General features: G+C 42.5%; 1 protein-coding gene across 1 annotated transcript in view; it reads left to right on the plus strand.

Moving 5' to 3' along the window:
- The window catches only part of LOC115092047 (intraflagellar transport protein 88 homolog), a 353,514-nt gene that overhangs the window by 301,152 nt on the left and 33,881 nt on the right, over positions 1 to 18,481 (plus strand). Inside the window, exons 23-24 of the mRNA XM_029602513.1 lie at positions 15,721 to 15,786; positions 16,077 to 16,183. Coding sequence (XP_029458373.1) covers positions 15,721 to 15,786; positions 16,077 to 16,183 — 173 coding nt within the window. The remainder of the gene's footprint in view (positions 1 to 15,720; positions 15,787 to 16,076; positions 16,184 to 18,481) is intronic.

Below are 18,481 nucleotides of genomic sequence, written 5' to 3' on the forward strand. Positions count from 1 at the left end.
TACTGAACTTAACAACCATTACCCCCTTCTTCCCCACCCCCCCCCCCACATCCCTGTTCTCCCTCCTCCCACCCTCCTCCACCTCCCAACTCAACAGCCCCATCTTCCCTCTACCCTCCAATACCATATACCTGTCACCTGTGAATAGTTAAAGAACCTTTTTCCTCTACCCTCCTTAAGAGCTACCTTAAGAGCTACCCTCCTTAAGAGCTATCTCTTCATAACCGCCCATATAACCGCCCATATACCTGTCACCCCGTGAATAGTTAAAGAACCTATATTCTTCTACTCTCCTTATGAGTTTATCATGTAACCACCTGATAAACCACCTGTTTCAAATTGAATTAGTTGTCACTTTGTTTATCTATTCTAATTTATTGTAAATCTAAATAATGTTTACCTATGTTTATCTATTCTAAATTATTGTAAAGCCTGTTGCTACGCTACGTTACATTGTGAACCGGGGTGATGTTTTTAACGTGCCCCGGTATATAAAAAACTCTTAAATAAATAAATACTAAGCTGTGATAAGTAATATCATGCGATAAACAGTTTAACATGCAATATCACCATGTTGTGATTATTTAGCACTGAACTTATCAAAAACCAAAATGGTTATGCTACAGCAAGGGGTTCCATTAACAACATTCCCATTGGTTCTGGTTGACTGATTGTTATTCAAACATCCACTAAAGTAAGACGTCTGGGAGTAATTACTGACTCTGATTTGACTTTCAACAACCTAGTTTCACCTAAACTAGGTGAAAGCCATTACTTGCTCCAGCTTTTATAAACTACAAATAATATGTGGTTTGAGATCACTGCTGTCCTCATTGGATTTTCGACTGGTGGTGCAAGCAATAATTATGCCCCTTCTGGATTATTGCAATTCCTTGTATATTAGTCTTCCTGCTTCAACTTTGTGAGCATTGCAGCTTTTACAAAATGCCGCTGCTAGATTAATCTCAGGCAAATCAATGAGGAATTGTATTTTTCTGGGTCTTCAACACTTGCACTTGCTTCCAGAGCAAAGGAGAACCACATATAAAGTTGTCACCCTGGAACATAAAATGCTAGCCTTTGAGTCATGCCCATGGGTGAATGCGTTGTTATGCATCTACAACCTGACATGGACTCTGCACTCTTCTCTAGAAGTTCCTAGTGTGAGGCATGCTAGACTTGTCGAAACACGAGAAAATGCCTTCTTGGTGGCCTACTCTGAGATTTGCAACTCCCTCCCTTTTGAGTTACTCATAGAAGGGTGCACAAAATCTTTTAAAGGGCTATTAGGCTATTAAAATCTATCTGTTTCAACAGGCTTTTTCTTGTTCACTACCTCAGGTCTACAGCATTGGTGGTATAAAAATTAAAGTAAATAAAATAAATAAATATTGCACGATATCTTCAATATACTCCTCCCCCTATGGAAATAAGCTGCTTTGCATGCATTTTCATGTATAAAATTGTTTAATGAATGCAAAGCAACTTATGCATGGGCAATTTAATGTAAATAAAATAATGCGGCAGACTTAGAAAAAAGTCTGGCCTGTTACCTTATCGCACTTCAAGGAGGTGTAGATAAACCATTGCAGGGACATCTGGATGCAAACATGCTTCCCGATGCCTCCACAATGTAAGTTAAAGGATCAAATGGCCCAAATCTACATCCTCTTGAAAAGGATCAATGATGACCCCTGTCCACTCCCCACCCTGCTGCTGCAGAGGCAGCGGCAGCAGCAAACCCCACAAGAAAAAAAAAAGTTTTAAAACACATGACAATGCCCTACCCCCCTTCCCTAACCCTTCCCCTAAGTATCTCAACCCCCACCCAAGGCAAAAGGGCCCCCTTCCAACTCTCCCTGGAACCAAGTTACCTCTGCCTTCCCTTCTCCCCCCGATCCAAATACCAACATATCCCTGGGATCTAGTGTTCCCCTCCCTAGACCCTTTCCCCACTCCAACCAAAACAAAGACCCTGGTGGTCTGGGGGCGACAGTCATATCCCCATCTCCCGAGCTCCCTGCACCTCCAAAAATCCACATTAGTGGTCAGTGGGGGCCCAGAATGTCCCCTAGCTCCAGGCCGGTCAACACTATTATGCCCAAGGCCCAATCCCCTGATTTTGTCCCAACACATGATAGGACAAGGTTAGGCCAACACCATTTTGAAAAATGGCATTGATGGACCCAGAGCTAGGGGCGCTCCAAGCCCTCACTAATCATTAATGAGGCTATGCCCCAGACCACCAGGGCTGGGGGAAACACTAGACCCCAGGGATATGTTGGTGTGTGGACTGGAGGGGGTAGAGATGCCTTGATTCTGGGTGAGGGGTTAGAAAAGGGCCCTTTTGCCTCGGGCGGGGGATTATTTGAATGATTTTCTTAAAGAACACAGAATTCTAGATGTCTATCAACATGGCTTTAGAAAAGGCTATAGTACTGAAACACTACTCCAATCATCACTTGACACAAACTTTGTGGATTTGATGTTATTACAGACTACATAGGAAAATTGGTTCTTACCTGCTAATTTTGGTTCCTGGAATACCACAGAGCAGTCCAAAAGCATGAGTTTTGCCTCCCTACTCAAGAAGAAGGCAGAAAAAAAAAGCTTTACTGACACTGCTACTTAACCTAGTGTGCCACCTGCAGTCCCTCAGTACTGACCAGTCCCCAAGCCAAGATGAGATAAACACATAAACCAGCTTCACCTCCCCCTGAAACCGAGCCAGGGAAAGACCAAGACTCCCCAGCTGAAAAACCATTGTCTTTACTATCTACACATAGACTTACACAGCGATCTTTCCAGAGAGGTGTTGTGTCCGTTGGTTCCCGAAGCCTCTCTCCGCCCTCCTTACCTCTTTGGCGCCTCCCTCTTCGCCCGCGGGAAGATTGGCTGCCGCAGCGTCCTTCTGCCAAAGTCCTCCGGCATCCCCGGACCAGCTAGACGCTGCAACCCGCCATGTTTCCTGGAGGCCTAGGGGCGCGCGCATGGCGCGGCCCCGACAAGTACCGGCGATGGCGCGAACCTCAGGGGCGTCCCCCTGAGATGACGTCACCCGTGACGGATATATAAGGTCTTAGAATTTGCTAACAGATGGAGTTAGCAAGGGTTGGGTTACTCTACCTAAGCTACTCTGCCTCCTCTGACTTACCAGGGGTACCCGCGCCTCGGGGCCTCGCTCTCTCCTTTGTTTTTCAGGTGACAGTCTGGAACCGGTACTCGCTCCTCGAGGGCCCTCGTTCCCAGACTTGCTCTGTATTCTCTTCTGTCTGAAGTCATCACTGCCAACTACATCAGTGAGTTACTATCGCTCTCTCAGAGCTTTCCCTGGAACCAGTTACTTGCTCCTCGAGGGCCTATACATTCCAGCTCCTGGGCTTCCATGAGACATTGTGTGAGTGTTACCATCAGGTTCGGTACATGAACTCTGCATACCCTGCCTACTCACTATATTTCAGTTTCTCTACAGCTCAGCCTCCAGGGATCGCTGTTCCAGCTTCTGAGGGACTAGAGTCCAGCTGGGCATTCCAGCTCACTACTGCCACCTCTAATAAAAGAATTGGTGTGTGTCTGTCTCCTAACTCTGAGCCTGACCGGTGGTCCCTCTCAGGATCTTCCCCCGGAGGCATGGTCATCTGCCACTGGTCCAAGGATCCACCCACAACTCTCCTAAATAACTACAGATTGCTAACTCCTATCTGATTGCTACTGCCAACAGCAGCTCCTAACAAGAGGGTGGGACTCTAGACTGATCTGTAGTATTCCAGGAATGAAAATTAGCAGGTAAGAACCAATTTTTCTTTCCTGTTCATAACCCAGATCAGTCTAGATGCATGAGATGTATCCAAACTCCTTAAACTGGGCAGGAATCTGAACGACCCACTCACAGCACACTATCTCCAACACCAGCTGCTTCCAGCACCTGAACACCCAGTTGGTAATGCTACCGTAACAGTACTCCTTGGGGATACCATCTGTCACTCAGCCCAGGATACTGCCTGTGCCCTAGAAGAATGTGCCCTACTCCCTTTGGGAATCAGACGCTTCTAGCAAATATAAATTGATCCAACAGCCGCCTTTAGCTAATGAGTAATGGTGGCTTTAGAAGCTTTACTCTCTTTATCCATTCCCTCAAACAGAGCGAAAAGATGATCGGACCTTAAAAAATCGTTAATGATCATCAGATAGCACAATTGTACCTGACAGACATCCAACAAGTGAATTCTCCTCACCTACAGATCCAAAGAACCCAAATTCCAAAATTAAGAAAGTTCCACAAGGAAAAGTTCAAAGGAAATGTCAAAGACTACCTTCGGTTAAAAAAAAAAAAAAGGACTTTCTCTGAAAACTGAAGGAAAGGATTTTCACCAAACAATGCTTGAAGCTCTGAAATCCTCCTCGCCAAGCAAATGGCCACTAGGAATGCCTTTCACAATGGCCAGAACCAAAGACCATGGAGGAACCACAACACAAGACAAGGATCAATGAGGGAAACACCCACCTCACGGGGCACTAATGCCTCTCTCCTCAAAGAAAACAAATCACATCCAGATGAGAAGCTAGGGATACTCCATGTACCTTACCTCTAAAACAGTCCAAAGCTGCCACCTGGACTCTTCAGGAAATGAATGCTCTCCCTTTTGCTAAATTGTTCTGCAAAAAGGTCAGAACATGAGACACTGACACTCAAAGTAGCGCCACACACTTGAAATACTCAAAAATGATTGCTCACCACTGATTGAATTATTTGCTAAGGTGTTTCCATCACCAGAATCTACATTAATTGTTGGAAACTTTAATCTCCATGTAGACAAAACACCAAGAACCTTAGCCTGTGAAATGTTTTTAGAAGCAATGGAAGCCCTGGGATGGTCACAATTTGTCTTGAAAGCCACTCATAAAGCAGGTCTCACTCTAGACCTAAAATTTGCAAATACCAGTAATTGCTTAATTAATACTTTGCACACGATATTGCCCTGGTCTGATTACCAATTAATAAAGGGTGAAATTACCATCACCAACTATCACCAATTAATAAAGGTAGAAATTGGTATTGCCAACCATATCCATAACAGTATAGATAAAAAGCTTACTTTTACCTTCAGGAAAAAGATAGAGATGGAAGTACTTGCTGAAGCAATAGGAAATAAGCTCCATGAAATAAATTAAACCAATTCCACATCAGCTTTTGATTCCTGGGATAAAATTGTCAGTGACATAGCTGAAAACCTTAGTCCTGTTCAGACAAAAACTATTAACAAAGAAAGGAATAACTCGAAACATAAGAAACCCTGGCACAATGATGAATTAAGAAGCTCTAAACAGAACCTTAGAAAATACCAAACCAATAATGCAAAAAAAAAAAAAAAAAAAAGATTACTATGCTAAGCAGATTCACTGAGTTATATTTAATTCTAAACTGCTCTTTGAGGTTGTTAAAAATTTAATTAAAGACCCATCATCCATCTCAAGAAACGTTTGAAATGAATATTAGAGATGTGAATCGTGTCCTCGATCGTCTTAACGATCGATTTCGGCTGGGAGGGGGAGGGAATCGTATTGTTGCCGTTTGGGTGTGTAAACTATCGTGAAAAATCGTTAAAATCGTGAGCCGGCACACTAAACCCCCCTAAAACCCACCCCGACCCTTTAAATTAAATCCCCCATCCTCCAGAACCCCCCCCAAATGCTTTAAATTACCTGGGGATCCGGCGGTGGTCCAGAACGGCGGCGGTCCGGAACGGCCCCCTCAATAGAATCGTGTTGTCTTCAGCCGGCGCCATTTTTCAAAATGGCCGCCGCAAAATGGCGGCGGCCATAGACAAAAACAATTCGACGGAGGAGGTCGTTCCGGACCCCCGCTGGACTTTTGGCAAGTCTTGTGGGGGTCAGGAGGCCCCCCCAAGCTGGCCAAAAGTTTCCTGGGAGTCCAGCGGGGTTCTGGGAGCGATTTCTCGCCGCGAATCGTTTTCGTATGGAAAATGGCGCCGGCAGGAGATCGAGTGCAGGAGGTCGTTCAGCGGCGGTCCGGAACCCCCGCTGAACGACCTCATGACCCAATTCCAGCCAGTTCCTTGAAACAAGTACACGTGGTCAACATTAGTTAACCTGTCTCTCTCAGAAGGAATGGTTTCAAATGGTTTAAAACAAGCTGTGATAAAGCTGATCCTAAAAAATAAGAATGGTAGAACTAACGATTGGGACAACTATCATCCAATATCCAATTGTCTTTTCTCACAAAAGTTCTTGAGAAAGCAGTGTTATCCCAGCTTTTAAATCACCTTGAAGATCAAAATATTCTCTCCCCAAATCAATTTGGATTTAGGAAACATCACTCAACTGAGACATTACTCCTCTCATTAATGGACTCAGTTTTACGAGGGCTTCACGCAGATGAATCTTATTGTCTTGTGCTAATTGACTTAACGTCTGCCTTCAATACTGTGGACCATAACCTGTTCTGCCATCAGATGAATCAATGGCAGGGTTTTCAGATGGTTCCTTTTATTTCTATCTAATAGAACATTCCAAGTCAAATTGGGCAACCATATATCTGATACTTTCCAGTGTGATGCAGGTGACCCTCAAGGCTCAGCCCTCTCTGCAAAACTATTCAATATTTACTTGCTCCCACTATGTAAATTACTGATGAATCTTTCATGTATGCAGACAACATACAGTTTTACATCTCACTCTCCAGATCATTTGAAAATACAGCTTCAATGCTCTCTACCTATATGAAAGCAATACAACAAGAACTTTTGCAAGTTAAATTAACATTAAACCAAAAAAGACTGAAATCATATGGCTGAGTAGAAACTCATCGATAGTTAAACCACCTGCCCTAAACCTGGGTAATTTTCAAATTAACCCCTCAAATCAAGTATGGGATTTAGGTATACAGCTAGATGAGAACCTTACAATGAAAAGGCAAATCAGTAAACTAATCAAGATAGGTTAAGCCAAGTTGCATATACTTCATTGGTTGAAACCATTATTAACTTTTGAGGATTCCAAACTATACTGCAAACTTTAATCTTCTCAAACCTAGACTACTATAACTCCTTTCTACTAGGTTTTCCAGCATGTCACTTAAAACCACTACAACTATGACAAAATGCTGCAGCAAGACTCTTAATAGGATTTAGAAAATATGATAACATTACACCCTCGCTGATGTCACTGCATTGTTTACTAGTACAATCCAGTAGAATCTACTATAAAACATTAATGATAATATTCAACATCATTCATTCCAATAACACTGGCCTGTTAGGAGTGACACTATAACCATACTTCCACAGCAAACACTAAGATTTCAAAATAAAGGATTACTGACTATTCCCACAATTTGGAGCATACATCTGACACAAATAAGAGATTGTGTTTTCTCCATAACGGATCCAAAGCTCTGGAATTCTCTGCCTAAGATGTTACGTACTTTATTTTATTTAATTTATTTAAAGGCTTTTTTATACCGGAGTTCATGCACTAGTGCATACCACTTCGGTTTACACAGAACAAGGAACAGAAAATTACATCAAACAGATTGAACAATTACCTGATAGAAAGAGATTTAAAGGAGAGCTAAAAACATGGCTCTTCAAAACACATATAAATTAACTTAAAAACTTCAGAATATACAGAGACACAAAGTCAAGAAAGACTTAAGATAATAATCGAATCATGAAGAATAAATCAAATGAGAGAATGTAAGATTCTCAAAACAACCCACTGTCTAAGATGTGAAAACTATCATTACGATGTATTTATTTTCAATACTCTTTGCCTTAAGTACTAGATCTATTATTAATATGTACTAGAAATTTCACTTGATAAATGTTACTGCCTGTCCATGAATATTACCTCTGTAACAAATTATTCTTTGTTTGTTGTGTTATAACTATGAATGTCACTTTGTAAACTGTTATGGTCTATCCATGGAATGACTATATATAAAATGTCTAAGTAAATAAATAAATAGTACAACATCCACTATGAAGCCAACACTTTCCATACCTTAGCATAGGCTAGAGAAGTGGAAAGACTCCTAGCCTGCTACAAGTCAGTAAGGACTTTCTGTGAAAGCCTCTCAATCACAAACATTTCCTATCAAACCCAAATTCTCAAGACAAAAGCAAGCAATCCAAGAAGACTGGTCTGTGATGGAGCTACTTGGGAAGTTGCCTGAGCCTCAGAAGACCATCCACCGACAGATTTACCAAGTCTGCAAATCATGGGTGACATGACCATTCAGGAGCTATGAGGATCACTCTCCCCGGGTGCATCTCAATATACTTCAGCACCCTTCCTATTAGTGGCCAAGGAGGAAAGATGTACCGCAGAATCTTGCATGGCCACAGGAGAACTAGAATATTGAGTCCCTTTGCTCCACCCACTGTCTGCAACTGAAAAAGCAGGATGCTTTGACATTCTACGTTAGGGTCATCAAGACCAGCTGTAGAACGCCCCTCCTGAAGCAAAAGAGCACTATCCCCTCTTCCACAGCTCCCAATCTCCAGGGTCTAGCACTTGTTGAATTAGAAAGTCTGTCTGAATGTTGACCACGCCAGCAATATTAGACCCTGCCAATGCCACCCAATGTTGCTCTGCCTAGCAGAAAGGCTCCTGGGTTTCCTAATAGATCCTGAGACTCCTTATCCCACTTTGTTGGTGAACTTAAGCTACCGTCAATGCATTATCCGATAGGGCTCTCACCACTCAATTGGACAACTGTGGAAAAAAAACCCATAATGTATTTGCAAACCATCCTTGCCTGTAAATGGCTGATAAACTATTACACTTCCTCTGCTAACCACTGGTCCTGTGCCGCATCATCCTGGCATATGGCTCCTCACCCTTTAAGGCTGGTATCAGTGGTCACTATCACTCACTCAGGGATCTCCAAGATCACACCCAAGAAAGCCACCAAGAGAGACTGGACCTGGATTCCACACCCCCCCCCTTCCCCCACAGTGATAACTGTAGTTGGAACTCCTCTGTATTGAGGGTTCTATTGGAAGAGACATGCTCTCTGAAGAGATCTCATATGCATGAATGCTCTGGGATATCGATCTAGTGTAGACTCCATAGAACCCAGGACCTGCACCAGACTGTGGGTACCAAAAACCACAATAGCACCCTGACCTCCTTGAGAAACACTTTGTTGAAACTGTATCGAAGCGGCTCCTAGCAGCTCCAGTGATCTGATCAAGATCAAATTGCTCCTTACCAGATTCACAAACCAACCCAGGGTCCGTAACATCTGCATGATTCATTGCACCAATTACTGACATATGTCCTTCCACTTTGTCCAAAATAGCCAGTGGTCCAGGTAAGGATATACTAAGATGGCTTCCTTTCGGAGTACTGTGGCTCCTACCACCATCACCTTGGTGAATGCCTGCAGAGCTGTCACCCAAACAGAAGCACACAACACTAAAAATGCTCTTCCAGCACCATGAAGTGAAGGCATTTCTGATGCTCCACTCTGATGGGAATACGTGGGTATGCTTCTGTAAGATCCAGAGAACCCAGTAACTTTCCTTTGTGGACGGCCGTAATCACCAAGTGTAGGGTCTCTATTTGGAAATGTAGCCTTCTCAGAGCCACATTCACCTTCTGTAGCTACAGAAGGGGCCAATAGGTCCCTTCCTTCTTCAGAGCCAAGAAATAGGTGGAATACCATCCTCTGCCCCACTCCTTTCAGGGCACCGGGACAATCACCTCTAGGTGTCATAGACAAGTTAACATGGAGCGAACCACCTCTTGCTTAGCATAGAAAGCACATGGGGAGCTCATATAGGCCTTGCAGACTGGACGAGCAAATTCTTATGACTGTGAGAACCCACTGATCTGCTTCTACTTTTATCCACTCCTCAGAAAAGAGGGCCAATTGCCCCTTTAAGACTTCTGGAGAAGAGAGGGCCATCTGCGCTGCCTTGCTCGCTCTTACTCCTGCCAGCACCAGACCAAATCTGCCACGGGTGCTTATGTGAATCTGGAAATGACTGTGGTTCAGCAAGCACCTGCCTCCAAGAGAAGAGTCCCCACCGATACTCCCTTGGAAATTCTTCTTGTTCCTTCTGGGCTCCACTGTCAGTAATGGACTCATCCAGGTACCTTACCAGCTATTCCAGGATTTCACCAAAAAAAGGCTTGCTCTTGAAGGGAAATTGCCAAATTGTGACTTGGACTCTAAGAAATCTCTGGCTGAAACAGTGGACCTCAATGTCCAGGCAAAGAGTGCCCAGAAAGTCATACCAAGCATTCTGCCTACAGCTGCCTGTGTGCCCCAAGGCCAAGTCCACAAAGCATCTTTAGAAGATGTATTCCCATCTTCCTTTGTGTGTTGTAACACCAGACAGCATCAGGCCACAACTCCAGAAAGCTCCTAGACAAGGGCTCCAAACTTTGTACTGGGTAGCTTCAAAAGCCATGCTTTCTTCAGACTGAAACAGACACCATGGGCTCTCTATGCAATCATTTGAAAAAGGCTGTGACACCTCTTCAAGCAAGGGACCAGCTAAACCATAGCTCTCTCCCCTTTCTGCTCTGCGTTCAGAGTAACCTGTTCCACTGAGACTAATGTCAAAGCTGCACTGCGATAATAAAAGTATCCTATGGATCCTCTCACTTCCTCTAAAAAAAGATCTGCTCCTTCAGAATCTGGTTCTCCTTCTAGGTCCTTCCTGTGATCGCAGTCCCTTAGGACTTGGGTATGCACAGTCTATGGAAAGGAAAACCTTTCACAGGATCCCACAGTCCTTCCATGACTGGCCCTATCAACCTTCCATCCTTCAATAGACTTCTTAACTGGCCAGGGGAAAGGGCATGCTTTAGCTGGGCCATGGAGACCTTCCAAGATGGGGGTGCACACCTACCGGATCAGATTCCTTTGGTGCCAGCTTAATCTCCAGCTCCTTCAAACATGGAGGATTAAGAAAAAAGGAGATCCTCCTTCTGGAAGTGCCAACACTCCTCCCCCCCTGGGGTCAATGACAGTGGACTCAGAACCATTGGAGTCGTCCATTGGGCTTAAGAGATACAGTCCCTGGACTGTAGCCTGACCTTGCTACTTAAGCCTCTCCTGGAAATCCAACCTCTTGGAGTTAGTCCAATTTGGAGAACTGTGAAACCAGATCTGCTTACCAGAAGCACCCTCTTGCCAAAGCACAACCTTATGTAATAAAAGCACACATTCCATGGAAAACATCTCCTCAGTCCCTTCCTGGTAACTCATCCTCACACTTGGAATCCACCTGGAGGATCTCCTAATAGATCCTGGTCAGAAACCAATGCAGGAACTGCATCTAAGATGGCCACCATTTCCACGCTACAGGGAAGGGAGGCCTGACAGCCACTATGACTCCAATCAATTTTCTCCCCTTCAGTCAGTCCCCATTGCACCGGCCTAGCCTCCTGACCAGCACCTGTCACAATGGAGCTCCAAGATGTTTTCTCACTACTGACATGGCAGCGCTCGCCACAGTCCTCCGCCAATGCCATGCTGCTCCTGCTGCACTTGCACACTGTTCCTCCCCGGATCCGCAGACTACCAGCACCACACCTGTAAGCAAGGGTACAGACCCGCAACATTACGGAGCAGATCCCCAAAATACTCAGGTAACTCCTCTGGCCCCTTTGCGCTGTTACAAACTACTGCTTCGTTTATTTATTTATTCTTTTTTTTTTACTCTGGTGGAGAATAATACAAAGGAACACAGAGGCCAATACTTCCCTTTGGAGCAGGGAGTCCGGGTTCATGAGCGCAAGCTGTGTGGCAGACCAGAAAAGGAGCCAGACCACTGGTTGTATCCATTTCCACTCTCTTCGGGCTGAATCAATCAAGGGTTCCCATTTGTTCTGGATACACTGTTCTGGATAAACTTGTCCCAGGGCCCCTCTCCCCGGGGGATGGCCCTTAACCAAGTCTCACACCCCAAGGAGTAAAGAGCCTGCCATTCTTCTTCTCTTCATCTCTCTTCTCTCTTCTTTCTTTTTCTTTTTTTTCATTCTCCAGACTGCAGGTTTTGTACCTCTATCATCTGCTGGAGACAAAGAAATACTGAGGGGCACACTAGGTTTAGTAGCAGTGTCAGTAAAGTTTTTCTTTTCTGTCTCCATCTGTTGGTGGAGAGGCAAAATCCATGAGGTTCATATTCAAAAGCCATTTAGATGGATAACGTAATAGTTACCTGGCTAGAATTTAGCTGGATAAGAAGGGGGAGTTCCGTGGACTTGCAAGAGGTGTTCCAAGGAGGAGCAGTTAGCCACTGAAAATACCCTGCTAGTTATCCAGATATGTTTATCCGACTGACTAACTGAGGCAGACAGCAACTGAAAATTGACCCCTGTGTATCTGGATTGATCTGGGGTGTGAACAGGAACCTGGTACTACTCAATATATCTGCTGCATTTGATAAGGCCTTACATTCAATCTTGCTAATATAATTAGCCTCCATTGGCATATCCGGAACAGTATTAGAGTGGTTTAAATCATATTTAACAGATCGTTTATAATAAATTAGAATAGGTTCGTCTTACTCAGACTGGTTCAAAATAATATCTGGTGTTCCACAGGGCTCCACTCTTTCATCCACACTATTCGATATAATATCATAGACTCCAACTTAATCTTTCAAAGACTAAAAACAAAACAAAACAAAAAAAAAATGTCCATATCCAACTGTCATTTCTTTTCAGGATCAACAAATACCAATAAGACAAACTGTTAGAAATCTTGGTATAACCTTGACTGCAATTTATCAATGAATAGACATGTCTCTGCTGTTGTAAAAAAATGCATTTTACAAATTACATCTGTTAAAAAATGTAAAGCCTCTGCTGGAATCACAGGACTTTCAATCTGTTCTACAAGCTCTGATTTTGAACTCATTGAACTACTGTAATTCTCTGTACTTGGGTTTACCAAATTCAACTATTCATCCCCTACAAATCATTCAGAACTCTGTCGCAAGAATTTTAACTGGAAGTAAACTAAGAGACTACATGACACCATACATTGGCTGCCAATCGCTTGGAGACCACAATACAAAATTCTCAGTCTCATATATAACTTGCTGAATAATGAATCAACCACCTGGCTGGCCTCAACCCTTCGGCTCTATAAACCTTCCCGGCAGCTATGTTCAGCAAGTAGAAACTTACTAGAAGTGCCAATTTTAAAAATAGCAAGACTGGGGATTGCCCAAAACAGAGTTTTTTCAGTAGTTGGTCCACGGTTATGGAGCAGCTTACCAAACTCAATACACATGGCCTCGTCATTGAAAATGTTTAAAAAAGCACTAAAAATGTATCTCTTCAAACAGGTCTTTTAGAGTTAAATGGGTCCCAACTCTTTTCTCTCTCTTTTGATTTGATTATTGTTAATATTGTGTATTTATACTGTCTGAATATTATTGTAAGAATGTATGCAACATATGTAAACTGCTGTGAACTACAGTACTGAATATAACTTGTGGGGTATAAAAAATTTGAAATAAATACTTAGGAGAGGGGTTAGGGAAGGGGAGTAGGGAGTTGTCACACATTTTAAAACTTTTTTTTTCCTTGTGGTTGTCGCCATCGCCTCTACCGGTTTTGGAGGCTGCCATTGACTCCTAGGAGCTTTTTTGCTAATTTTTGGAGGGGAAATTTATGGGCCTCGGGCCCTTTAAATGATGGCAGCCCTGGCCGAGGAAGACCACGATCACACGATGAGGCCTCATACTGCAATGCAATTTTTTGATGTGCATTTGTGCCGTGATAAAAAGTCACACTGCAATACTGCCGTGATAGTTTATCAGGGAGGGGCTAAATATTGTGGGATGCCCCCATGATATTTGGATCCTCCTACGATAAAGTATGGCTTAGTAAATCTCCCTATTAGCTGGATAAGTAGCACATTCCAGATGTACGCATTTCTCTACAGACATACATAATAGACAGACCCTACTCCTTGGCATTTACAATCTAGTTAAAACAAACATACAAAACAAAGAAATAAGAGGCTTTGAGTTAAGACAACAAGGCCATGACTGAGAAGAATTAAAGTAGGTGGTTATGGATGGGATTAAATGGAAGACATTAATTTAGTATCATTAAGTATGATGTTGGAGGTCTGTTAATAAAGGAGAACCTGGGTTATGTATATGTTACTAGTCAGCCTTCTTATTTAGTATACATATTTATATATATATATATATATATATATATAGAATATGTACCTCAACTCTAACTAAGAAACTAAGAAACTCTCCACCTCCCACCCTACATGTGGTGAACATTGCCTTTGCAGCATCCCCATCCCTGGCCAACCTGCACAGCAGAAGATCTGAGCAGGAATTTAATTCAGGTCCTTCTGGATGGCAACCAGGTCTGCTCTGAGGTTTTTAGATTTGAATAGTTTTTGTGTTGTTGGTCTTCTGTGATAGTGCATTTTTATCATCTTTTTCGGGAGCTTCCCTGCTGAAGGCATTCCATGTAGGGGAAGATAGGGCATCTTTTCACCCTGCCCCACTTTTCCACTGCCACTTCTCGTGGTATCTGAGATAACCGCTCACCCTAGCATAGGAAAAGTGTAGTTTTGCTTCCTTGAATTCATAGAAAGTTGTAAATAATCATCTGAGCAGGGTTTATAACCACTTTATGACCAGGATAACTCTTCATCAAATACAGTCATGGTAGAAATGGTGTTTGAACTTTGCAGCACATTATGCTTTGGACCTTCCAAAGCCACTGATGCTAATGTTTTCCCAGGGTGTTATGCATTTTTATTCCATATGTGTGAGTGCTGGGGCTTTCCTCATTGAATCCCATGGAGTCAGGGCAAATAAGGGTTTCAGAGATTATGCAACAATATGTCCTTTGTAAAAGAGGCACATAAAATTAGTAAGGTTCCTTACACATTGCACCTGCTATTTGTGTGGGCAGCCGAGGGGAAGGCATGTATGTGCACAGTTTCCCCGCCGACCAAAGCACACCCCTGGAAATGCCTCTTTTTAACCCAGCAAAAAGTATGCACATTATGGGAGCCTGCAAATACCTTTAGCTGGCCAAAGGACAGTTTTCAGCCAAGCAATTTTACCTGTGTAAATCACGATTTGTCTGAGCAAATGGCTTTGAAAATTGCCTTCCCCATGTTGCAAATACACAAATACTTTTTGTGCATATATCCACTGTTAACAGGAAACATAACAAATGTATCTTTTCACTTAGACTATTTGAGAAGTTGGTATTCAAGCAAAAAAAAAAAAATCCAGTATTGTTCTGTTCTCAACAATCACTTCTCCTTGTCTCCACCCCTTGAATTCCTCTCTATATTCTTCAAAACCCAGACTTTTAAATCTCTGTCTGTGTATTTCATTTCTTGGAAGCATTTCACCAGAAATGTACTCTTTCCAACAAAAGTGTCCAATGACAGGTTCAACAGTACTCACAAAAATTTATACATGTCGGGCTGCATTACTTTTCCATTTGTCTTCTCTTTCTTATGGGAGGTTTAATCCTCCTAGTTTAGTCAAGATCCAAATAGTTTCATGTTCCCATGAGGCTGAGTAGCAGGGCGTTAGCCCCCTATATTATACAGGTTCTTAATCTGAGCCAAAAACACAAGAACATTCCTAAGCTCATAGCTCAGATCTTACACATGATCTTAGCCAAAATGAGCATAAGAAGTGATCAAATTCATATGCTGTGTCTGTTATTTTTCTTTAGGTAACTACCAGAAAGCACTAGAAACTTATAAAGAGATTCACAGGAAATTTCCAGATAATATTGAATGTAAGTCAGTTATTAATTGCATTGTTCCTAAATACTTTGAATTAGTTTATTAAAATCTTTCCTGCAAATAAAATGTGATCATACCACGAGTACAGTATCTCAGTGAATTCTTAGTAAACATACAGGCAGGCAAAAAAGTGAACCAAATAAATAATTAAGCAACTGGCTAATTTATGCACCTATTTTTTGTTAGGTGCACTGTTTTATTAGTGTATACTATTGTTACTATTTTTCTTTCTACCTGTGGGTGTAACACCTTTTATGAATATCTTCACAACATCTGATTATAGGTTTGCGTTTCCTGGTTCGTCTCTGCACAGACATTGGGCTCAAAGAAGTTCAAGAATATGCAACAAAACTCAAGAAGGCAGAAAAAATGAAAGAAATGAGGGAACAGGTAAACATTTTTTCTCTGAAAACAAGCAGGTTCAGCGAGTCATGCAAGTAAGTGACAGGACTGTGCTTTGCACCAAGCAAACAATTACGCATATGTGGGGTTCTCCGGCTGCTATGGCCCTGCAGCTCCCCTTGGTTCCTGCTTATCATCCGAGAAAGTGGAGTTGCTTGCCTGTGACAGGTGACCTGTGAAGAAACTAGTTCATCTCTCGCATAAACCCTTTGGAGTTGTTCTTCCCTCAGTTAAAGCTTTGTTAAAATAAATGAAAAGAACTACAGGGCTACAGCAGCATGGGAATTCCCGTGCATGAATACGAGAGGCCTTCGGACCTTTCCAGAAAGCTTTGGAAGAAACCAATTGATTGGCATTAAGTGTGGTCACGCCACCTGCATGCATGATTGGTAAACTGCTACCTTCAGAGAACACCTATTACAGGCAAGCAACTTCACTTTTTCTCCAAAAAATGAATTTGTTTCCATTTCCATGAGCTATGGCAGGCGTTTTCAGGATATCCACAGTGAATATGCATGAGATAGATTTGCATACATCTATCTTATGGCTATTTATTGTGGATATCCTGAAAATCAGGCCTGTTTTTGACTCTTGATGACCGGTGTTGGTCACCCCTGAACTATGGTCACCAGCAGTACAAAATGACAGCACTATTGAACTACAGAGACCTGTGGTTCCTACAAAAATGACTGAGTTATCATAGAAGGCTTTAGCAGTTAGATAAAATATTGTTTTCTAAGAAGATAGGCCTCTATTCTGTCCAGTTCCTGAGCCCTGTAAATGGACAAACGTGTAGCTACTCATTCTATTTACTATTTTTCCCTTACACTGTAAAATAGATATTCAGATTGACTAAAGGGATAGTCAGTTCTGTCCCACAGAGGTTTATCCCTATGCAAATTCTTTTGCATGTCACTGAATTTTGTAGAATAGGCGCCATTATACAGTTATAATCTAATCTGAAACTGAAACTAAAATTTAATTTTAAGCGGCAGTACTACAAAGGGATATATCCCAAATGTTATAGAAAAGTATTCCATAATGTTTTAATATTTTTATCTCTAAATTTTAAACATAAAAATGACAGCAGATATAAACCAAAAGGCCCATCTAGTTTGCCCATCCCTGATATAGAACTACAGAGCTTCGTCAGTCTCATGATTTGCCTTCACATCTAAGGAACCTCTGTGCCTATCCCATGCTCTCTTGAATTCTGCTACTATTTTGACCTCCACCAACTCCACTAAGTGGCTGCTCCATGCATGCACCACCCTTTTTATGAAGAAATATTTTTGTACATTATTATTGAGTCACATATCATGACCCCTTGTTCAAAATCTACCTTTCCATTAAGAAATACTTGCTTCTTGGGCATTATTAACACTTTTGAAAAATGTTGTTCTCTATTATACCCCCCTCTTTCATTTCTCTTCTACAATATAATCTAATTTCATAGTGCAGATTCTGCATCAATTTGATAACTCTCCTCTGAACTTCCAGTACTCTCTCTGTATCCTACTGGATATATGATCTCCAGAGTTCATTACAATACTACAAATGAGATCTGGTTTAATTGTATGTAAGTATTTTATTATGGATGTATGTGAACTGCCCTAGACAATTCTATTGGAGGTGACAGGGTACAAGATTTTATAAATATATAAATCTCACTAACAACTGTACAGGGGCATTATCTTCTCCTTTGTTCTTCTGGTAATATCTCTGCACCCCAGGATCCTTCCAGCTTTTGCCACTGCTTTGTCACACTGGTCTTCTACTTTGAGGTTATTAGATACGATCACCCTAAGATCTCTCTTCTATTTGGCACACATCCAATCAAGTACTGCTACCTTGGATTTCCACATCCCAAAAGCATGACTGTACTTATTTGTGTTAATTTTAGTTGCCAATTTATTAACTATTCCTTGTGCTTTATTAGATCACCCTTAGGGGTAGATTTTAATAAAGTACGCCCGCGCGTACTTTAGTTCGCGCACCAGGCGTGAACAAGAGTATGCCGGATTTTAATAGATACGCGCGTATCCTTTAAAATCCGGGGTCGGCACGCGCAAGGCTGTGCAAAATCGGCAGCCTGCGCGCGCTGAGCCGCGCATCCTGCCTCCGTTCCCTCCGAGGCCGCTCCGAAATCGGAGCGGCCTCGGAGGGAACTTTCCTTCCACCCCCCCTGCACCTTCCCCTCCCTAACCCACGCCCCCAGCCCTATCTAAGCCCCCCCCCCCCCACTTTGTTTGAAGAGTTACACATGCCGGCTGCACGATTCCCCGG

Source organism: Rhinatrema bivittatum, chromosome 5, assembly GCF_901001135.1.
Source record: "Rhinatrema bivittatum chromosome 5, aRhiBiv1.1, whole genome shotgun sequence".
Lineage (NCBI taxonomy): Eukaryota > Metazoa > Chordata > Amphibia > Gymnophiona > Rhinatrematidae > Rhinatrema > Rhinatrema bivittatum.